Source organism: Carlito syrichta, unplaced genomic scaffold (assembly GCF_000164805.1).
Source record: "Carlito syrichta isolate Samal-C Ts95f unplaced genomic scaffold, Tarsius_syrichta-2.0.1 Scaffold313359, whole genome shotgun sequence".
NCBI lineage: Eukaryota > Metazoa > Chordata > Mammalia > Primates > Tarsiidae > Carlito > Carlito syrichta.
In genome coordinates this window covers 2-25111 of record NW_007257455.1, presented here as the reverse complement: position 1 = coordinate 25111, position 25110 = coordinate 2, and the positions used below count along the sequence as shown (strand labels likewise).

The 25110-nt window shown below is 36.0% G+C and overlaps 1 protein-coding gene across 1 annotated transcript in view; it reads right to left on the bottom strand.

Annotated features, from left to right (window-relative positions):
- Positions 1–24698, bottom strand: part of LOC103272884 (uncharacterized protein C4orf22-like) — a 381468-nt gene extending 356770 nt beyond the window's left edge. Inside the window, exons 1-3 of the mRNA XM_008070346.2 lie at positions 24479–24698; positions 11550–11577; positions 10231–10321 (exon numbers count right to left, since the gene is read on the bottom strand). Coding sequence (XP_008068537.1) covers positions 10231–10321; positions 11550–11577; positions 24479–24698 — 339 coding nt within the window. The remainder of the gene's footprint in view (positions 1–10230; positions 10322–11549; positions 11578–24478) is intronic.
- Positions 24699–25110: the final 412 nt, after the last annotated feature.

The following is a 25110-nucleotide window of genomic DNA, read 5'->3' as shown; positions in this document are numbered from 1 at the left end:
CTAGTGTAATAAAAGTTGATATGCATTTTATTTTCCAAACATTGATGTCATTTGTTTAAAATGAAGGTAAGATTGTATGAGTCATATAATTTCCATAAGTTTTATTAGTGATGGAGCATGGATTCCATTAAAAGGGAAATAAACATCTGTATAATACCTTCATTTTCTTGAAAGGGAACATTTTATAAAGGTTGGAAAATAGCAAGGAGGGAAAAGATCATGTCAGCACAATGTTATTGGTCATATACAACACAATCTTATGTTTCATAGAGATTTCAACACAGGAAATGGGTATATTAGGAACTGCCTAATTCATAGATTTTCCTGACTCAGGTACAGTGGTTTCTTTGAATGATTCTCAAGGAAAAGCTATAAGCAGTATTTTTTTTTCTTTACCAGTTTCAATAATGCATATTTCAAAGCCAAAACCAACCAGCCATGTGACTGTTTACATAGCTACATTCAGTGGGAAAATAAGTGTCAACGGGATTCATTCTCCCCACCAGAACAGCATGTGACCTTTCATGACAATCTCATGAGTCTCTAGTTAGGAAGGGAAAGTTTTATTTTTATTTTCTCCATTCAACAAATCAGGGATTCCTAGTTTACTATGAACTGAAAAATAACAGCCACCTCCCTCAGGTACTTTGCTACTTGAAAGGGTTTTGTAGAAATACTTTGCAAATAGCAAAGTGGTTTGCACAGAGTAGAAATTAACTAAATAAACTTAGCTTTCCTATAATACTAAAACTTTCCATAAAGTGTTATTAATATCCTGATTGCTATATCTTACCAATAACCAATAATATTTAGATCCTTAATAAAATTGCTAAGCAGCCAATTGTCTCAATGAACACTTTTGGCCATCTTTTCTAAAGAGAAATTCAGAACTACTCAATTACTTAAAAACTATTAGCAAAATGTTTCATATTTCAATATCTATTTTATTCTCAATTATAGTTTTAGCAGTTTTAACTTTCTATTACTGCAGAAATCATATTATTTATTAAACATTTGCCATGTATCATACAGTGTACAAAATGTTTAATCTACATTTTCAGTACTCAGTCGATATTAAGATGAGCGCACTCTTTTAATCCTCACACTACAGAGCAGGACATTGAGGTTTAGAAAACGTAGTATAGCCCTTTTGTGATCTCATACTGGGTAGGCAGTAAATCTGGAACTTGAGTCTAGTTACTGTCTACCTTCAGCATTTATGTTTTTTTAAGCCATTGAACTAGACTAAATCCTCTAAATCCACGATCATACTTTTCTTCTCATTATTAAAATTATTATCAGTTGCTCACTCTCCAATGACTCCTCCAAATAGAAACATGTGATTAATCCTCAACAACTCTCTCGCACCATTTACTACATCAAAACAAAGCGCATGGTGAATTTATCTCCTAAATTATCACTCAAATCCATCTTTTTTCATCAGTCATTCTGTTACTTCTTTTTTAATTAATTTTTATTTCAACTGTTTTAGTGCTACAAGTGGTTTCTGGTTACATAGCTATGTCATAGAGTGGTGAAGAAGTCTGGTCTTTAAGTGTGGCCATCACCCCCACTAGTGCACATTATACCCAATGGTTAATTCTCATCCATGACCCCTTTCCCACCCTCCCCTTTCTGAGTCTCCAATATCCATGATACCATTCTACATATGTTTATATGTCTTTGTAGACCCATATCTTAGTTCCCATTTATAAGTGAGAGCATGCAGTATTGGTTTTCTGTTTCTGTCTTACTCCACTTGGGATAGTGGTCTTCAATTTCATTTCTTCATCTCAGCGTTTCGTTATCTATTGTCTGAACCGTTAAAACGGCCTCTCAGCTGACCTCCCTGTTTTATATCTCACCCCTAATCCCTGTGGACACATGCTTATCCACATCCTGCTGCTGCTGTACTCTTAAAATGCAAGTCTGATAACATCACCCATTTGTCTAATTTCTTTCAAGGATACCTATCACCTTCATCTCAGTGGCATTGTCCAGGCTACAGAGCACAGCAATGGAGGCCTCCTATTTGGCTGCTGCCCATCTCTTTCGCTTTCTGGCATCCTCCCTTACATATATTTGAGGGATATTAACCAGGTGGGATTGACCAGGCTTGGTGTCAACCATATATGAGGTTTGAGATGTGGAGGAAGAAAACAATGAGCTCAGTATTAGAGTAAATGTAAGGATCTGAGGCATAGCAATGTGGAGATCAGCACTGGAGTAGAGTTTGGGAGATCTTGTTTTTCTAGCTACCTGCTGAATGCTTGAACATATTCTTTTGTCAAAGACAGCTTAGACACAATATGTTCAAAATCAAACACAAGATCTCTGTGTCCTGTAAACTCCTGATTTCTAGATGCACTATATCTAAGGAGTGACAGCACCATTTAACCAACTCTGAAGGTCACTTCCTCTGCCTCTAAACCCAGCCCCCAATCCATATCGTACCTGTCACCACATCCCACCAAGTTTACCTGCTAAGCAGTTCTCAAATCATTTCTCTTCTCTTCATCTTCCCTATAATCTTCCTGTTTCAAGCACCATCTCATCTCTGCTCATCTGATTTTGAAGTGCACCTGCTGGCATCTGCTTTATCCTCTCTATAATTCATCCCCTATACTAAAGGCACACTATCTGAACATGCCATTGCCTATTCACCATACACAGTTAAATCTTTGTGCACTTTTCCTTCATAGTATCTGTCACAACTGCCATTTTGCCTTTATTTGCAGGCTTAAGTATTCACTTTCTTCCCCAAGAATCTGGAAGCTTCAAAGGCATATGCCAACCATTGCATCCCAAGCAGCTAGTGCAATGCCTGGCATAGAGCCAGCTATCACTATTTGTTTAATGACTAATTGAAAAATTAATTAATAATTGAAAGAAAATGTCTTCTCTGTTCGGGTAGCCAGCATGTGGGGGGGGGGGGCCCAAAAAAACGGAATTTATTTATTTTTAATTGTGCACTTATTCTTACATGTTTAAACATCACCTTCAAAGTACTCTCTGTCTGATGCAATACACCTATTGAAATGCTTTTTCTACAGTTGGAGTTTCACTCTATCACCTAGGCTGGAGTGCAGTGGCAAACTCACCGCCACCCCAGTGTCGACCTGCTGGGCTCCGGCGATCCTTCCACCTCAGTCTTCCAAGTAGCCGAACTTCAGGCACAGCTAATTTTGTATTTATTGTAAAGACAAGGTCTCGCCAAGTTACCCAGGCTGGTCTCGAACCCTTAGGTTCAGGTTATCCACTAGCCTCAGCCTCCCAAAGTGCTGGGGTTAGAGGCTAAGCCACTGAGCCCAGCCTTCTCAGTAATTTTTAAACTCATCAATTTTGATGCCTTTTAGTGTTCCTGCCTTTTTTTGTTTCACCTTTTCCACATGAGCAAAACGTTTCCCTTTGAGGAGTTTTTCATCTGGTGAAACCAAAAAAATCGCTCAGGGCGAGATCCCATGAATAGGGAGGGTGAGGCATGGAGGTCATGCCATTTTGGGGCAAAAACTGCTGAACACTCAGTACAGTGTGGGCAGGTGTGCTTGAAAATCACCCATCATCAAATGGGCAAATGCTTGAAAGAATCTTAAAAAAACTGAAGCCAAATGCAGCCTCTCATAACAACGCTAATTGATACACTGATGCCAGTGGATTCCTAGAACACTTACCCAGTGGGGGAAGACTTTACTATTATACAAGGGAACCAGTTTCCAAAAAATGATTTTGATTTTTTGGAGGGTCTTCCCTCATATAGTCAATGAGTTCATGGGTTTGGATGATTCACTAAGGGAAAAACTGTACAGTGGAAGAGATACACGTCAACTAGAGGGATAAGATGATGACCCAAGAAAGAAGTTGAGTTCAGAAGTCAGAAGAAAATAGGAAACTGTAAGATAAGTATGTCATAGAAACAAAGGTAGGAGAGAAAACAGATTGATCTACTATATGAATACCTCAAGGTTATCTAGAAAGAAATTAGGAATTACTTTCTCAGATTTTATCCCTTTACCCTAATTTCTACTTAGTCTTTCCTTCATACAGTCTCATCAAATTTTGGCTATAAGATTTTCCTTAGTCTCTGTCATACATATGAAATGCTCTCAAGATGTAAGTCTTCATTCAAGTATTCGCTGTAATTTTACCATTCCTATTGCAACATGTCTAAAAATTAATTCTTAGCCTCATTTAAAAAATTAATTTCTATATTTTTCATTTTCTGAGAAAATGCATTCTGTAATATCTCATATAGTCACATAATGAGTTCAGTTCTCTGAATTTTTTTATGTCTGCTTGTATCATCGTCATTTGCCTCAGATGTGAGTTTCCGAATATTCAGAACCAGACCTGTGTAACATGCTTAGTCAAGCACTTGTCGTAAGCATACACTTTATAAATGTCTCACTGTGCTGGTAGCATTAAGAACCTCACAGCATAAGCAATCAGAAAGCTACACTGACTCAGAAAAACACAAATCTGCTTACAAATGAGAAGGAAATGGTAAATTATTCATTTCAGTCTTTTAAGAATGTTTAAATCTGAAATATATGAAGTAGAAACATTTTCATACATGAATGACTCACATTCAAAAAATAAAACTACATAACTATATTTCCAGGAAAATTACACATGACTGTCATTTGAAGCAACGAATACAAATATTTTTGAACATTTTGTACATAAATTTGTACATAAATTGCACATAAAGTTCAGTGTTTTATGTGTCTGAACTAATGATGAAACACCATAGTAATTTAAGACAAGATATTTGATATAAAGAAAAAAATGTGAGTGTTTATGTAGGAAGGCATTCATGAAATTATATTGATTGCTGAATTCAATCAGATTACCTCTGGCTTAATACAAGCTTAAAAAAAATTATCCTAAAGCAATAATGATTCCAATAGCATCTAACCACTGAACTATCAAAAGTTTTTTTAATTCTCAAGAATGTTTATGTTTTGAATAGCAATTATACAAAATTTTAATTTTCTTACAACTCTATTCCCTCCCAGGACCTAGCCCTACGACTACATGTCAAATCAGTATGTTTGTGGGAATGATATGAATGTTTATATTAAGTAAATATATAACTTAAATATTGAAAGTGTAGGGTTTTGGGCTTCCGGGGGATATAGAAGGAGAGAAATGCTGCTTCCCAGAGCTCCAAGATCCATAGCAGAGTCAATCCAAGGCATAACTGAAGAAAGCTAATAAACCAATTTCACAACCGGTTGGCCAGAGGGAGTAACAGGACACTTGGAACAAGAATCAATTGGACTAAATGGCATTTGAAACCTGGGATCACCAAAGTTAAAACCAAAATTAAAAGTTGTGAGTGTGGGAAAACAAATCTAATTTTACTCGAATTTCTTAGCTAATTTAAAGAAAATTACCCCTCAGAAAATAGTTACAGAATTAGTGCTTCAAAATTCTATTAGACCATGAGGGTCAACATGTCAGTTTTAAGACCATATTATGATTTTTCTAGTATGCACTTTCTGTTTTTTTGTTTTTTCAAGTATGCACTTTCAACAAGGTAAAACAAAAAGAGTAGCAAATTTGCCTCCAGAATAAAATTTTCCATTTATTTTTCACCCACACATTATGTAGAAAAATCTTAATGCTTAGGACATAGTCATTTCCCTTGGAGAGTTTAAATTATTCAGCTTTATACCTGTAGACCTCATAAAACTCACATAGAACTTTTGCTGACAGTGAATTAAAAGAGACATACATTTCATAAATATTTTATATCTTATAGAATTACTTTTTAAATGCCTGTCCATTTAGTAAATGGCTTTAAGTAAGCTTATTAGACTAATAATTAGATCTACCCAAAATAATGTTGCAGTCTATTGTAAACAGTTTGCTATAAAACCACTTGGGGTCTGCTCTAAGACAAGACAAGGATATTGAAAAAATAGGCCTTAAATACTACCCTTGTCATAATGGTATATATATTTTACCCATTATGATAATATTGCAAATTCTAAGGCCCAAATAAATAATTCCTTTTTTTTTTTTAGAATCAGTAAACTGTGTGTCTTACAAGATTTCAGTTTCCAAATCAGTGGTCACCCAACCAACATTAAATGTTATCTATTTAGCATAAAAATTAAATTTAGGACCTTTTTAAGGGAAAAAAGTCACTAATTCTATAATACAGATAATTTGTAACAATAGTGCAGAGAAAATCGATACATTCAAAGCAGAGCTATCACATCTTCCCAGCCCAAGTCCACCAAACTGCTTGGCAGATGTGCCCACGCACTGTCTTCCCTCCTGTCACAGTGGAAGAGTAGCTTCTGCTCCTGTCAAAGGCAGACCATTACCTGGTGCTCTGGATCTCATCTCTTAAACAGAAGTTCTTTCAAGGATTTGTCTACAGCAATTATGGCCTTTCTTTTCTATGTGGTCAATAACCCCTCTCTACAGGATCATTCTCATTAACATAAAACATGGTTTAATATTACCCATTTTAAAGCAAAACAAATCAGAACTCCCTTGATTGTGGGAGGTCTGTCACTCAATATCTATGCTGCACTTCATTGTGAAAATTTTCAAAACAGTTGTTTCTCTAATAAAAAGAGAAATATTTGAGGTGATATGATAGATATCCCAATTATCCTGATTTGATCATTACATGTTGTATACAGGTATCAAAATATCCCATGTACACCAAGATATTTATAACTATTACATGTTAATGAAAAATACAGAAAAAAATAGTTGTTTTTATCTTCACTGATACACATTTTTCTTTTTTCAGCCTATTCCAGTGAGACATTTGTCCACACTCCTCCACTGAAACAGCCATCACCAGAGTAACCAAATCTTTTAAATTATCTGTTGTGGGTTGAATTATATCCCTTGAAAAGATATGTTATGGCCTTAAATTCTGGTACCTGTGAATGTGACCTTATTTGGATATAGGGTCTTTGTAAATGTAATAAAGTTAAGATTAGGTCATTTTCTATTAGGATGGGTCCTAATAAACTTGGTTGGCATCTTTATAAGCAGAGAGACACAGACATAAACACATAAGGAAAGCATCATAAGAAAAGAGAGGCAGAGATGAGACCGAAACCATTTGCAAACCACAGAACACCAGAGACCAAAGGAGAGTTATAAAGCCCTTGCAGAGAGCATGCATCTGCTGATACCTGTGCTTTGGGCTTTGGGCCTCCAGAAGTGTGAAAGAACAACTGTGCTTTGTTTTTAAGCCGTGCAGTTTGTGGCATTTTGTCATGTCAGTCAAGGAAGCTAATACCATGTCATCCTACTTGACCTCTCGGTAGCATTTGACAGGATGTATGTTATTTTTTGGAACTTGTTTTTCCTCCATGTGTTTGGCAGCATTGCTCTCACCTGATGTTTATCTCACCTGCTACTTCTTAGCTCTTCCACACATTCCAGATCCCTTAAAAGTTCAAGTGTCCTAAAGATATGTCATAAGACTTCATAGTTTTTATCTATACTCTCTGCTTAGTAAACTCTTGTAAGCCTATGACTTTACATACCATTTAGATGTTGATAATATTTAGATTTATATTACTAGTCAAGACTTCTCCCCTGTGTTTCAAACCAATACATATATTGTCCAATCAACGTCTTTATTTGGATATCTAATAGGCATCACAAAATTGATACAGTCAAAAGAGAGCTATTTCATTATTGATTCACAGTAAATGGCACCATCAACCACCCACTTGCTTAAGCAAAAAACCTACAAGTCATCCAATTTGTCTGGCTCTAATATTGCATATCTATCAGTGAGCTCTGTCTGCTCTACCTCCAAATGATAGACATGATTCAGTAGCTTCACTCCATCTCCACACTACTACTCTGTTGTAAGTTTCATCTCTTTCTGGTTTACTACAAAGCTCCCTAACTTACACCTGTCTCTGCACTGGCCCTGCTTCCCAGTCTCCCATCCTACAACAGTGACATCTGTCTTTCTAAAGTATAAACCACATCAGTTCATTTCTCTGCTTAAGGTTATCCAGTGACTTTCTATTATGAAAATAAGGGCATAATAATAAAAGACAAAATTTTGTAAAATCTGGATGCTGACTTTTACTCTGATCTCTTTTGTCTCTCTAAGTGTCTCATTAATCATACTCCAGGCATTCTGGTCATCTTATCATCTCTTGAATATGCCATGGTTGCTATTAACTGGTCATTATTTCTTCTTGAGTTGCCTCACCTTCCCAAATTCTTAACTGTTTGCATTGTATCTTCATCTCAACTCTGTAGTTCAAGTCCTCATTTCACTCAAAGATCAACAGATTTCACCTGCACAAAGTGATTTTTCTGTATATAGTAACTAAAGCATCCAAGCACTATTCAATTTATATTTAATTTTCTAATGTTATATTCTCTATGGTATCAATCCTGAGCTAATCATTCCATTTTTAATCATTCCTCTTTTATTTAGTCTTACTTATTTTCTATCTCTGCTCTCTAAATATATAAACCCATTAAGGTCATGGACTCTTCAGTCTCCCTGGGTCCCAATGCCTAGAACCATTCCAGGCTTGAGCAACTGCACACAAAATAAGTTGAGTGACTGTAAAAGTAATTTAAGTTGGGCAAGAAAATACATAGGTGCATCATTTAGGAGGCTGTTGTAGCAATTTATTTAAGATACAGTGGTGACTTGAATCAAGGTTAATGATATTAGAATGGTGGAAAGTAGGCTGATTTGACTTACACTTAAGGGAATTTGGTAGTTCATGCAACATGGGTAAAAGAAGGGAGAGTCTGTAATGATGTGTTTCTGACCTGAGTAAATGGGTGAAAGGGGCTGCAATTCATTATCAAAGGACACTCTGATGGAAGAACTAAAGTTGGTATATTTGAGAACTACAATATGTGGTTAAAAACACGGACTGAGGGTCTCTGAAGCTGTTCTAAAACAGCTGGTTCTGTTGAATCATGGGGTCATTTTTCTCATATCAAATCTGAATCTCATATTCACTACCAGTAGAATTTGTTCTTGTCAATTTTTAAAATCCACATGTCGCTAAAAACAGTGAATTTTTTTTTTTTTAGTTCTTATCTTGCTTGGCCACTAGTGATCATCTGCTCCTCCTCTAACAAGATTCCTGTGACACCACAGTTTTCTGCCTTTCTTTATGTCTCTCAATCTGCTCTTTCTATTCACGGTCAGATAAATTCCTAACTTTTTCTGTTGTGATTGACAAGGCCCCCCAGAGTCTAGTCTCCATATGTATTTCCATCCCCACTTTTAAAAAAGTCTCTCATTGTACTTATTTCAAGTCTGGGTTAATTTTATTCAATTGTCTAAACATGGTAGGAGGGGGGGTTTTGTTTATTTGTTTGTTTGTTTTTTCTCTCTGTGAAGTACATTGAGTGTTTTGTCTACATGTGATATTTTCAGTGGACCTGGTATAGCAAAAAACTCCAACTTTTGTTGGTGAGAAAACATTAGTAGAACAAATCTCCATACATATATTTTTCTGTTGCCCTACATTTTTTATCATATCACTTCTGATTAATTTTTTGTAAGTCAATCACTTACTATAGTTTCAGGATGAGTACTCATTCTTTAAATAAACTTTAATTTGGAATATTTAATAAAGTAATTTTTAAAAGACTTATCACAAGTACCATATAACAAAGTATAAAAATAAGGCTTTATTCCAGTCTTCCATAATTTATTCATAATCTTTCCATATTTGATCTAGCACACATTTTAATAAAGCAAAAACATGTCTTCCTTGAATAATTCAAAATCAAGTCCTTCTATCATGTGGTTTCTGTCACATCTTCCAAGGTAACACCATAAGATACACTATGGTATATATTCTAGGAGTCTCATAAAATCAGGTAGGCAGTGGACAATGCATGGGTGTCAGGGGGTGGATACAGCTTGGGGGAGTGTACTGGAAGATGGGGCTGAAAAGAAGCAGGAAGTTTTATTTAGGAGTAACATGAAGTTGAAGATGATGGCCAGGCTATGAAATGTAAGCATTTTCTCAGCAACAAATGTTTAGAATCCTAATTTTTCACCATTTGGTTGCTTCTAAAGATGTAAATAGGAACAAAAAACCTTCTACATATTTTCCTATGATATAGAAATAATAAAGAACCATATTTCATCCCCATGAATTCCTTTTCAGGGAAGACATTTAAGATTATATTTTCAGTATTAATTGTGCCTTGCGTATACCCATTCTAAGCTGTTGAGTGAAATGTACTTACGCTCACTTTCCCGCTGCGATTGTCCTCTTCTCTCATGGCCAGGGCCTTCAGGAAACCATCTTGCAGGTCTTTACCAGCACTTGTTAGTGCCCTGAAAAAAGCAAATCTTTAGTTATAACATATTAGATAACAAATATGTTTAAAAACATGCTGGGGCCAACAATCATCCTTCTTTATTCCAAGTGGCAATTACCTTATAACATGAAAATCATATAAACATGATCACTATGATCTACTAGATTTCTCAATTTAATTTTATACCATAATAGGGTCTTTGCTTACAGATAATTTGAACCAAGGCTATAAATAATACATGTATCCATACCAAGACCTGTGTCAGATACAATCAATTTCAATTAAATTTTGTTATTTTATCATGTCAATAAATTTATATCCCTCACTTCCCACAAAAAATGTAAGTTGCCTATAATCTGTGTAATTTATTGATTAAGAAAAGTAAAATATTAGATACAAAGCCAATGCTATTACTTTAACTCTATGAGTAATCAAGGCAAGAAGGGAAATTAGGTTGATTTATCTTTGTCAGATCAAAGGAAGCACTAAGAATTCAAGAAAGAAATGACTTACTCTGCAAATAAATTTTTAAAATAAATGTATCACAAAGACCTTAATCAAGCAACACTTAACTCCACATCAGTGAGTTTAAATGTGACTTGTGAAATAATAACCCTTATTCAAATAGCAATTTGTGGCATATTCCACAAATTCTTTCTTTATGTATCTGCAATGTGCCAGGAATCGGACAAGGGCACAAAGATGAGTAAGACATAGTTCCTTCTCTCAAGTTGCTTGTGGTCTCAGAGGTTAATGGATACATAAACATAGCATCATACCATTTGATAACTGTAATGACAGAGATGTGGACAGAGTAACAGAGGAGTTCAAAGAGAAATATGCTATTCAAGGAAAAGTCACTTAATCTCAAACTTAAGAGCAATTATTCTTTAATCGATGTTAAAGGATGAGCTACTATTTTCCAGTTTAAGGGGGTGGAAGAGTGAGAGAGGTAACTCAAAATAAAAAAAGACAGATGGGAAATTGCAAGACATCCTCCAATAATGGCAAAGTAGTCAGAGAGTAGACATAGGGAGTGGGGGTAAAACCTGATAATATTAGTAAAATTTTGCATTTTTACAGATATATTGTTGTAAATAATTGATAAGGCCAGATAGTAGAAGCAAAATCTAAATTCAAACCCAGACACAGGAGTCTGGTCCTAGGACCCATTCTTATAACCTCTAAACCATGATACCTAATATGCTACTTAAAGAGCTTGACCTTGAACCTTGTCTTCCTACCTGAAAGTGTCCAACAAACCACAAGGATCTTATACAAGAAAATTAGGTGGTCACATTTGTGTTTTGCAAAGTGTGACTAGCAAGTTGTGGTGCCTCACATCCGCATCTCAGCACTTTGGGAGGCGAAAGCAAGAGGATTGCCTAAGTCCAGGGATTCGAGACCAACCTGGGCAATTTAGCGAAACTCCATCTCTAAAAAATTAGCGGGGCATGGTGGTGCGCGTGTAGTTCCAGATACTTGGAAGGCTGAAGTGGAAGGATCACCTGAGCCCAGCAGACAGAGGTTGCGGTGGCCGTATGCATGTCACTGTACTCCAACCTAAGCAACAGAGTGAGATTCCTACTCAGAAACAAAAACAACATCTGACTCTTCAGCAGCTTGGAAGAATGGAGTCTGGAGGAGAGTTCTGGGAGGATTAATTAATAGGCCATCACAAAGCTTTAGCAACAGATGATAAGTATCTGATTTAAAGCAGTGGTGGTAAGGCCAAGAAAGAAAGGATAGATTTGGAAACTGTTTAAAAGGTAAAATGGGTCCGGTGATTGCTTTTTGTGAAGAGTTTGGGGGGATTACAACCAGTTTTCATTGAATCGGTTTAACCTATTGATTATCTTGTTGATCTAGAAATTCAGCTCTTTAAGTTGATCATAACTTGTCTGTTTTTGCTTTTCTAACTTTATGCTCCTTGGCTTGTTGTTTGAACATCAACTAATAACCCAATCCCCTAAATATACATGGAAAATACTACTAACTAGTATCAATGGAAAGAATCAGATATCTGAGAATTTTTTAATCCATTATTTATCCAAAATTGAAACTTCCATGTTACAATATATCCAATGCACTGCTTTGACATTAAATGTCTAAAATAGGACATTCATTTTGTCAGTTGCTTGCTTAGAAAAAAACAAGTAATGTTTCTTCACTGCTCACAGGATAAGTTTCTAATCACTTTGTCAATTTCCATCAAATTTCCTGCTTGTAGTCTATTTTAAAATCACAGTCTGTTGGAAATTATCTGTGAAATTTGAACAGAAATTTGGTTTTACAAGTGCATCAGTCTGGAAGTCAGGACGGTTAAATTATGCTATAGTGACCCATGGCTCAAATCTCAGTGACTTAAAATTACAAGAGATTATTTCTCAATAATACTGTAGGTCATCATCTTGGAGGAACTAACTGAGAAACTGATGAGACAGCCTCTGTCTGAAACATCTTTGGCTTCTGTGCAGAGGGAAATAATAACATGGTCACACACTGGCTCTCAGAGCTTCTGTTTGAAAGTAACATGCATCACTTTCACTCACATTTTCTTGGCCAAAGCAAGTGCTATGGCCAACGCCAAAACCAATGTGGTTAGAAAATGCTACCCTGCACAGGTAGTTGCAGCGAATATTTGGGTACAGTAGCCCAGACACCCCTGGCTTCCTATAATATAATCTAACAAAGGTTGAGAGTAGATTGCTCAGTAAATAAAGAACACAACGTCCAAGTCCAGAAAATATGTTAAACAATGTGGCTCATTGCAGTAAAGATCATTTTGAAAAATAATATCACTAATCTTAGCTCCGAAATAGAACCTTCCCTCAGAACATCCTAAAATTATGGTTGAAGGAAGGAAGTAGATTTGGTCTTCTATGATCTTTATAGATACCTGTTGCTTTTGCTTCTGCAATATTTCTTTCCCCTTTTTATTGGTAAGAAAATGCTCATTTTTATTTGGGCAATGGTCCTTGAATTCTATGCCTTTGTAGAATCAAGGTACCCATTTATTCACATCTCCTATGTCCCAACCTTCAGCTAGTGAACACACCTCAAGCTTTACCAATGCTATTTTACATCATGAGAGTGGAAATCTTTAATAGAGATACAACAATGAAAAGCAGCAAAAGTGACTGTCCTTCCTTCCTACTAAAAATTCTTACTCAATTTTGTCTTTGAATCTATGATAATTGATGCTCTTCTATTAAATTCCTCTTTATGATTTACTTTATTAGAATTGATTCTTATTGCTTACAAATAAAACCTATAATTGATACAAGGGCTATCCAGTTGCATTTCTACAGAGTTCCTAAGGGTTTTCATGGGGTAAATCTATGCTCTACTCCAGCCGCCTTCCCAACCATACCTTGGTTTGTTGTAGAATTTAGAACTTTACAGATAAGTTAAAATACAATTTGATCACCTTCCTCAATCACACAAAAGGTATCTATTATCAGTTTCACATGCATCCTTTAAGGTGAATATATATAGTCAGAAAATATAGAGGTTATTATATGGTGAGTAATTCATTTTATTGCCTAATTTGCAACTTACTTTTATTGCTGTTGCTATTGTTCCTGGAAATGAATATTTATGAAAGTATCAAGAAAGTTAGAAATTATCAGATGCTGCTAATGAAAATGTATAATGAATCAACCATTTGGAATAAAGGTTGGCAATTTCTTAAACAGCAAATGTGCACTTGCCCTACGAGCTGGAATCCTGCTTAAAGGAATTATCAAAGAGAAATGAAATTGTATGCCCAAAAAAAAGAAAGTAGAGCCCATTTGTACACAGATATTCATAGCAACCTTATTTGTAAAAGCCAAAAACTGTACACAGCCCAAATGTTCACCAACAGAGAAATGGATAAACTGTGGCACATTAATACAATAAAATACTCTCCACAAAATAATGATTTATTGATGCACACTGCCACATGAATGGATGAATCATAAAATATGAGGGAAAGGAGCTAGACAAAAATAACCATAAGGTGTATATGGCCACTGATATACAATTCTGGAAACTACAAACTCTTAGTGACAGGCCAAATCAGTGGCTGTGTGGTGGCAGAGTTGAGGCACAGACACAAAGGTTATAATGGAACACAAGGAAATTTTGGGGAGTGATGGATATGCTCATTGTCTTAATTGCAGTGATAGTTTTTTTACATGTGTATGCATATGTCAAAACCATCAAGTTGTACACTTTACAGCAATTTTGCACTTTTATAGCAACTTACTGTATGCCAATTATACCTCAATAAAGCTTTTTATTGAGGTATATTTATAAAAAATAAATAAATAAAATTGAGGCATATTTATAAAAAATAAATAAAGAAATTATCCTCAGGTGTATGAGATAGAAAAGGCCAGAACACATCTCTAGGCATCATCCACTGGTAAGTGTGGGACTCCTAGCATTCAGCAAAGCCTGGCTATTTTACTAATGGCTGAGGTTTCCAGCAGATGCCTGGGCTGGTTAGGAAAAGGGAGTAGCAGGCAGTATGATTCTTGCTGCTGCTAGACACTTACCATGGCAGACAATGTTCTTTCTTCTTCCAATACAAACGGAAGCCTTGGTTTTCACCTGGACATACAGCTGCCTGGAATAAAGACCATACTTCCTAACCTCTCTGCTGCTAATTTTTGCTAATTTTACACTATGGAAGCCAAGTGAAAATGACGTGCACATTCTAGGGAGTTTACTTAAGGAGGGGGTTGTACCCTTTCTTTCTACAGCATAATGATCATAGCTCCAACTGCCATCTTGGACTTAAATTGGAGCCTGCTATTAAAGAGAAATAAGAGAAAAGAGCAGGGTCCTCGACACTTGAGGGCACAACACAGCCCTGATTGACACTATCTCGACATCTTGAATATGAGACTGAAAAGAATTCATATGTTGTTTCAACCACTGTCATTTAGGGGTTTTCTCTTCCTTCCTTCCTTCCTTCCTTCCTTCCTTCCTTCCTTCCTTCCTTCCTTCCTTCCTTCCTTCCTTTCTTCCTTCCTTCCTTCCTTCCTTTACCAAACCTAATCCAAACAGATAATTCACCATATGAAATATGTTCACCTTTATGAAAAAGATGTGTGATTGGCTTAATGATCAAATCAAAATTTAAGTTTATCTGTAACATTCTAAGAATTTCTCAGGAGTTTGTATCACTTACATAATTAAAATGAATTATTTTTTAAACAGTCAGAGAACAAATCTTTTATGTGGAATCAGGAGATAATGACAATTATGTATAAGATGAAATGTCTTTAATTCTCACTCATTTACCAACTGATAAGTCCAAGCTACCACATTTTTCTGAAGTCAGATTTTATGATAGACTAAAAAATACCCAGGCCCCCAGTAGCTATAAAACTTGTAATTTAAAGAGATCATATTGTATCATCAACCACTAAATCTGATTAATGTAAAATCAGTCTAAGAAATGTGACTAGTATACTGACAATACATTAAAATCGTACTGTTCCTTTTTTACTATTTTTGAATCCTTATATACACAGACTTACATAATTTTCTATAAACTTTAGAAGAAAGATGGTAGTATTTTTATTATATAAATTTGGAGCAGAGAAGATAAGGGTCTAATGCCCCAAAACTATTTGCAGCAGAGAAAAAAATCTACATAAATAATCATTCATATACCGTGCTACAGCTGAGAACCTGAAGCTTCTTAGCAAGAGGAAATATTGGAAAATAAGGAAAGTTAATGCAGAGTGGTTGTTAAGGAATTCTTACATCTTTAACATGCATTACTCCTATTTAACCAGGTTTATTTAACATTCAGTGACCTGCGAAACCTTGCTTAAATAAATATTACAAAAGGAGTTACTTCCTCAAGAAGTGAAGTATGTCTGTTACAAAATCTTAGGGTTATAAGTTGTATAAAGGCAAATACTTCATCTTTGTTGCTTATACTCCACTACATTTTGAAAATGAAATAAAAGTTATATGGATGAGTTAATTTTTACCAACCATGTTTAATCAATAGCTAAAAGTATTTATATAATCCTACGTGAATTACTCTAAACATATTCTTAATCCTCAACAATTAGGCTACTGGTTTTACGATTTAAGTATGTTGTTTGTGTATCCTGTTACTAGATTAACACTTGAAAAAAAAAAAAATAACAAAAGAGAAAAAAATTGGAAAACTGGTAAAATAGAATCTTATCTTCCCAAGAGTTTATTTATTTTAAAGATAAATTACTTCACTACCTATTGGTAACTTATTACTTTAGGATTTCAAACATATAATTGGGAGTGTTCTAAAACACAACATTTGATTTAATCATTAAGATGTATTCTAATAAACAGTTTCTGAGAAATCACTAAGTGAAATATGAAATTAAACCTATTTTAATAGCAAAACATTTAGCTATTGGGCAGTCTTTGTACTAGTCTCTATGTTGGGCATTTTGCCAACACCTTCAACTACCTAAAAACCAAGCTCTCAGGAGGAATGTGCTTATTTCCACTTTGGAGATGAAGTGAGACTCAGTGATACCTTCACTATCATCAGCTGGTACTGTTTTTTGTCCTAGATCCCCGTGATTCTAAATCTTTATTCCACTATACCGAAACCTCATAATATGGCAAAGCACTATACTTAAAAATATTTTTGCATCATGAAAATAATGAGAAAACATCAACAAGGGTACCTGCATGATCAATGTTTGTATACCTGACCCTGAATTGTACCCCACATCCTTTTAATAAATAAATAATTTTTTTTAAAAAAGAAAAGAATGAGAAATTCCTAGGGAAAAGAAACAAATTAGCAGAGGTGTGTGTGGGGGGGGAGGGTTGCAAGGTATGCAACTTTCATCTGAAGGGGCCAGATAACTCCATCTGGAGTTATCAGAGTCTTGTGGTCGTGAGAGCTCTAAGGAGAGTGAATCAAACATAATCATCATCCCAGTCTAGACCGAAGTTCTGACTAACTGCTTTGTGCAGAAGTGGATTTGATTCTTCATTTTTAATTATAATTATGTTCCCTCTATTTCAATAGCTTTGGGGTACAAATAGTTTTTTATTATATCAATGAATTTTATAGTACTGAAGAAGTCTGAGTTTTAAGTGTACTCACCATACCCACCTGTGCACATCATAACCAATTAGTAATTTTTCATCCCTCCACTCTTCCCCAACCTCCTCCTTCTGAGTCTCCAATGTTCATTATACCATTCTCTATGACTTTGCAGATCCTTAGTTTTGCTCTCACTAATCAGTGAGAATGCACAGTGTTTGGTTTTCTGTTCCACCATTAGGTCACTTAGGATAATGATCTTCAATTCTATCCAAGTTACTGCTACAAACATTATGCCATTATTTTTGACTGCTGAATAGTATTCCATGGTGGTGGTGGTGGTGGTGGTGGTGGTGGTGGTGTGTGTGTATCTCACATTTTTATTATACACTGGTTGATAAGCATTTGTGTTGATTCCATATCTCTGCAGTTAAGAGTTGTGTGACAATGAATATGTGGATGCAGGTGTCTTTTTTGTATAACAACCTCTGTTCCTTTGGGCAGCTACCTATAGTGGGACTACTGGATCAAATAGCAGATCTACATTTAGACATTTAGTTATTCTAGAAATCTCCATACTGATTTCCATAGAGGTTGTACTAATTTACACTACTACCAACAATGCATAAGTGTTCCTTTTCCACCACATTCATACCAGCATCTTTTTTTTATTTTTAGACAATAGCCATTCTGACTGGGGTAGGTGGTATCATGTGGTTTTAGTTTGATTTCACTGATGATTAGGGATGCTGGACATTGTTTCAGATGTTTATTGACCATTTATGTATCTTCTTTTGAGAGATGTCTGTTCATGTCATCTGCCCATTTTTTAATAGGTCGTCTGTTTTTGTTTTTGTTTTTCTTGTTAATTTGTTTGAGTTCTTTGTAGATTCTGGATATTAGTCCTTTATCAGATATACAGTTTGCAAATATCTTTTCCCATCTAGTATGCTGCCTACCTGCTCTGTTGATTATTTCTTTTGCTATGCAGACTTTTTAGATTAAGACATACTTATTTATATTTTTCTTGCATTTGCTTTTGGGATTTTAGCCAAAATTATTTGTCTAGGCCAAAGTCCAGAAAAGTTTTTCCTAGATTTTCTTCTAGGACTTTTATAGTTTCAGGTATGATATTTAAGTCTTTAATCCTCTCTTGAGTTAATTTTTGAACATGGTGAGAGATAAAGTTTCATTTTTCTGCATGTCGCTATCCAATTTTCCAGGAAGATTTGTTGAATAGAGTGTCTTTTCTTCAGTGTGTGTTTTTGTCTGCTTTGTCAAAGATAAGTTAGTTGTAGGTATTTAAGTTTATTTCTAGATTCTTTATTCAGTTCCATTGGTCCATATGCCTGCTCTTGTGTTAGTACCATGCTGTTTTGGTTACTACAGCATTGTAGCATAATTTGAAGTCAGGTAATGTGATAACTCCAACTTTGTTCTTTTTGTTTAGGATTGCTTTCACTATTCTGGCTCTTTTTTGGTTCCATATGAATTTTAGGATTGTTTTTTCTAATTCCATGAAAAATGACATTGGTAGCTTGATAAGGATTATATTGAATCTGTAGATTACTTTGGGTAATATGGTTATTTTAACCATGCTAATTCTTCCAATCCATTAGCATGGGATGTTTTTCCACTTGCTTATGTCCTCTATAATTGCTTTCTTTAGGGATTTGTAGTTCTCCTTGTAGAGATCTTTCACCTCCTTGGTTACATATAGTCCTGTGTATGTTAGCTTTTTGGTTGCTATTGTAAATGGAATTGAGTTCTTGATTGAATTCTCACCTTGGTCCCTATTGGTGCATAGTAGTGCTATTGATTTGTGTGTGTTGAGTTTGTCTCCTGAAACTCTACCGAATTCATTTATCAAGACCAGGATTCTTTTGGAGGAGTCTTTAGGATTCTCTAGGTATAAGATCATATGGTCAGTATAAAGAGATAGTTTGATTTCTTCTTTTCTAATTTGAATACCCTTATTTATTTCTCTTCCCTGATTGCTGTGACTAAGACATCCAATACTATGTTGAATAGGAGTGGTGAAAGTAAATATCCTTGCCTATGTCAGTTCTGAGGTGGAATGTATTCAATTTTGTTCCATTCAGGATGACAATAGCTGTGGGTTTGTCATAGATGGCTTTTATTATTTTAAGGAATGTTCCTTTTATTTTGCTGAGGGTTTTTGTTTATCATGAAGACACTGTATTTTATCAAATGCTTTTTCTGCATCTATTGAAAGTATCAGATGATTTTTATTTTTAATTCTGTTTATGTGGTTTATCACATATATTGACTTCTGTATGCTGATCCATCCTTGCATCCTTGGGAATGAAACTGGATCATGGTGGATTTAAAAAAATATATATTGTTGAACTCAGTTTGTTAATATTTTGTTGAAGGATTTTTGTGTCTATGTTCATCAGGGGTATTGATCTGTAGCTTTCTTTTGTGTGTGTGTCATTTCTTTTTTTCTTCTCTTTTTTTTTTTTTCTTTTTCTTTTTTTGGTATAAGGGTGATGCTGACTTTGTAGAATGAGTTACAGAGAATTTACACCACTTCTGTCTTATGGAGTAACTTCACTAAAATTGGTAACCGTCCTCCTTTGAAAGTCTGGTAGGAGACAAATGTCAGTCTGTCAAGTCCTAGACTTTTTGTTGTTGTTGTGAGACTTTTAATTATTCTTTCAATCTCAATACACATTATCGATCAGTGTTTCTATTTCTTCCTGATTCAAGGTTGGTAAGTTGTATGTTTTCAAGAACTTATCCATTTTCTCTAGATTGTCTAGTTTGTTTGCATAGAGATGTTAATAATAATCTTGGATGAACCTTTGTATTTCTTTCTATCAATGGTAATGTCTTCATTTTCATTTCTGATTGGGTTTAATTCAATTTTCTTTCTTCATTTCTAATTAATCTGGTGACTAGTCTGTCAATTTTGTTTATTTTTCAAAGAACCACCTTTTTGCTTTATTGATCTATTATTTTTTTGTTTTCAATTTCATTTAATTCTGTTCATATTTTCATTATTTATTTTCTTCTCCTGGCTTTGGGTTTGGTTTGTTCAGGTTTTTCTAGTTTCTTGAAGCATAACATTAGGCTATCAATATGTGATCTTTCAGTCTTGCTAATTTAGGACTTAAATGCCATAAATTTTCCTCTAAGCATAGATTTGCCTATATCTCAGAGGTTTTGATAACTTGTTTTGTTGTTGTCATTCATTTCAGTGATTTTTAAAATTTCCATCTTGATTCCATTGCTAACCCAAGGATTATCCAGGATCAGATTATTTAACTTCCATGCTTTTGTTTGATTTTGCACATTTTTCTTGACATTAACTTCTAGTTTTATTCCCCTGTTGCCAGGGAAGTTGCTTGATTTGATTTTGATTTTTGTGAATTTATTGAGATTTGATTTGACTTATATGATATATCTTGGAGAATGGTTCATGTGCTAATGAGAAAAATGTATATTCTGTAGTTTGGGGGTGGAATGTTCTATAGATGTCTGTTAATTCCATTTACTCTAGGGTCTGGTTTAACTTTAATGTCTCTTTTTAACTTTCTTCCTTGATGATCTGTCTAATGCTGTCTAATGTTGGAGTCTCCCACTATTATTGCATTGCTATCTCTTTTCTTAGATTTAGTAGAATTTGTTTCATAAAGCTGAGAGCTCTTGTGTTAGGTACACATATATTTAAAATTATTACATCTTCTTGTTAGATTGATTCCTTTATAATTATATAATAACCATCTTTTTTTACCGTTGTTAATTTAAAATCTGTTTTATCTGATACTCTTGGCTAATTTTTGGTCTCTATTTGCATGGAATATTTTTTCCCACCTCTTTGAGTCCATAGGCATCTCTGTGGGTCGCTTGAAGTCAGCAGATATTTGGATTGTGTTTTTCTTATCAATTCTGCCAGTCTATATCCTTTTTTTTTTTTTCAGTTAGAGTCTCACTCTATCACCCAGGCTGGAGTGCAGTGGCACACTCACAGCAATCCCAGCATCGACCTGCTGGGCTCCAGCCGTCTTTCCACCTCAGCCTTCCAAGTGGCTGGAACCACAGGTGTGCACTACCATGCCTGGCTAATTTTTAAAATTTATTTACTGTAGAGACGAGGTATTACCAAGTTGCCTGGGCTGGTCTTTAACCCATGGGCTCAGGCAATCCACTTGTCTCAGCCTCCCAAAGTGCTGGGATTACAGGCTGAGCCACTGAACCCGGCCAGTCTATATCTTTCAAGTGAGGCACTGAAACCATTTACATTCAGGGTTAATAATGATATGTAAGGTACTATTACATTCATCATGTTGATTGTTACCTGGTTGATTAATTTGCTTTTCTTTTTTTCTCTCTATTTGTTGTATTGGTATTCTATAATCCCTGTGAGCTTTATAACTCCCAATGTTTTTTTACTAGTGTATTTTAAGCTTTTGTTTTAATATTTAGAACTCCTTTGAGTATTTCTTGTAGAGCCAGTCTAGTGGTGAAAAATCCCCTCAGTGTTTGCTTGTCTGAGAAAGACTTAATTTCTCCTTTATTTATGAAACTTGCAGGATACAAATTCTTGGCTGACTGCTATTCTGTTTGAGAAGATTGAAGTACGGGCCCCAGTCCCTTCTGACTTGCAGTGTTTTTGCTGAGAAGGCTGTTGTTAGTCTGATAGGTTTATCTCTGTAAGTTATTTGATGCTTTTGTCTCACTGCTTTTAAAATTATTTCCTTCACATTAACATTGCATAATTTGATGATTATATGACTTAGGGATGGCCTTTTTGCAATAAATCTTCAGGGGGTTCTTTGAGTTTCTTGTATCTGAAAGTTTAAATATCTGGCAAGGCCTGGGAAGTTTTCCTTAATAAGCCTCTCAAATAGGTTTTCCAAACCTGCTGTTTTTGCTTCTTCCTCAGGAGCACTTTTGATTCTTAGGTTGGACAGTTTACATAATCCCATACTGAGAATTAAATGGTGCTATGGCAGCAAGTCCCATCCAGCTCCCTCATCTTAGCTGCAGGTAGTCTGGGTTTAGAATGTCAAAGTTCAGCCTGCCTCAGGTGTTCCCAAGCAAGAAATATTCTTCAACAGCAGAACTTGCCCTTGAACCTGTTCCCTCTCAGACTGACTAGAAAGTAGCCTGCAGAAAGGGTTGAATTCCCATGAAATCCAGCAGCTGGATTCTTCTTTCAGGGCTTTCTTCCTGTACCATTCCACATCAGTTTCAACAGAGACAGCTGTGGGGAAGGCAGTTTCCTGTGAGGAACTGGCATCTCATGAGGTTCAGGGGGGTCTTCCAAGTCCATGGCAGGAGCACAGAACTCCTAAATTCTATCCACCCACCTCTCCTGCTGCATCTGGAGGCCACTTGTGGCTTGTACCATGATCAAGGCGCATCTGGCTAGTTCTAATCTAGACCAATTTTTCTCTTCTTTACACTCTGGGATACTATTGCTTCTTTGGTGATATGTGAGGCATGCTGCTGGTCCCATTCCTCTCTGAGTGCTGAAGAGCTTTCTCTATTTTGCTTTACTCCATGAAAGGAACATACTCTAGCTACTTCTCACCAGCCATCTTAATCCCATCTCCAATTTGAAGCTAGTAAACTCCATCAAAGCCTCCATTTCTTATTTATAGCATTTACATTCAACCTTGTAGTACTTGTTTGACCATGTAGTGCAACCTCTCTCTGTCTGAGTCCTTTAAAATGATTTGTATTCTCAGTTTGGAAAAAAAAATCATGGAGGGTAAAGTAACCATACTAGATGAGTACAAGTATATTCTTTTACAAAATCATTGATCATATTCTTAAAAAGCAAATAAACTTATCTATGAAAAAGAAATAGTTGTATTTCCCATGGATAAGTTTACTGACAAAACTATTAATATTTGTATGTATTTTTATCAGTATGGTCTCATGTAATTTAAATTTGATTTTAGAGGCCAAAATGGAAAATTATTTGCAAAATTGATAAAATATGTTTATTTAGCACAATGTACATATTTTTAGAGTAATTTATTTGAGAATTAAATATGGAAGATATGTTATTACTGTATTTTGACGGAGGGTTCTTATTGCTCTATAAGAGAAAATCTTTTTGTACGTCTTTTCCAGAAAAACATATCTTTTGATTTGTTCTTTACATAATATAGAATTTTTGAAATTCTTAGCTTTTCTCAAATAAAATATTTCATAAATATCCCTGACTCTGATAAATCTTCATGTTTCTTCTCTCAATGTATCATTGTGCATTTTCTTTATATCAGTCAGTTTGGGCTGCCAGAGTAAAATGCCATACAGTGGGTGCTGTAAGCAACATAAATATATTTTATCACAGTCCTGGAGGCTGGAAGTCAGAGATCAGGGTTTCAGCCTGGTGAAGGCTCTCTTCCTGGTTGTCAGACTGCCATCTTCCTGTGTCTACAGCATGGCAGAGAGAGCAAAAATAAGCTCTGGTGCTTCTTATGAGGGCACTAACCCATGAGAGTTCCAGTCTCATGACTTCACATAGATCTAATTACTGCCCAGAGGCACCATCTCCAAATATCATATGGGTTAAGATTTCTACATATGAATGTTGGGGGTGGCACCCTTCAGTCCACAGCATGTTGTATTTCCTTTAAGAACAAGATACAGAAATTGTGCATGTTTTATTTCTTTTCTTGCCATATTCTGTCACACTTGACTTATTACCTCTTTTATACAACTTAGAACTACTTCAAAATTTCTTTCATCATGTGAACTAGACTAGAATATTTCAGTCTCCTGAAATATGTATATTATAGTATATTGTTGGGAGCCATTTTAAAAATAGCAATCATCTTATATAAGCCTTCTTCTTTGTCCTCCGAAAAGCCCGCGCGCGCCAAACCACAACACCCCTCCCACCTCCTCTCCTCATACCACCCACTACTCTTCCTCCTATCATAAGCCGCCACACGCCCTATTTCAGCCCGCCCCTCCTTGCTATGTATATAAGCAATCGCCTAACAATAAAATTTGGAGGCTTGATCAGAACACTGTCTTGCCTCCATTCTGCGTGTCTCCTGTCTCTTTCTCTCTCTTGGTCTCTCTCTCTCTTTTCACCAGCAGCAGGTAGTCCTCCTCGTGCCCACGTTTTACTTGTCCCGCTGGTCGGGACACCTGGCGCCCGACGTGGGGCTCGAGGCACAGAACAGCGCTGCTGGCACCTACTCGGATGACGCCCCGGCCGGGCACACCCTGAGCTCCTGAGCTCGCTTCGAGCCCGTGGGTGATCAACCTGCGGGATAAGACTCGATCTTGATCGTCGCTGGACTAGCCGCCCCAGCGGACATCGGAACGGTGAGTAGGTGATTATCATGGGACAGGAATTGAGCTCTCACGAGCTCTTCCATAGGGGACTTAAGGATTCCCTCAAGATGCGCAGAATTAAGGCTAAAAAGAAAGATCTACGCAGTTTTTTCAATTTCTTGACTGATGTATGTCCCTGGTTCCCTCAAGAGGGCACCATTGATCATAAATGCTGGAAACGGGTTGGTGACTGTCTCAATGATTACTATCGTACCTTTGGCCCTAGCAAGGTCCCCGTGCCTACCTTTTCCTACTGGAATTTAATTAATGACATTTTAGAAACCCATTCTCAGGACCCAGATATCAAAGACGTAATACAAATGGGGGAGACAGCCCTTAAGGACAGTTCTCGCCCCCCCTCAGTTTGCCCCTCTGTTGCCATAGGCATGCCGGAGGAAATTAGCGGCCCTGATACTGACCCC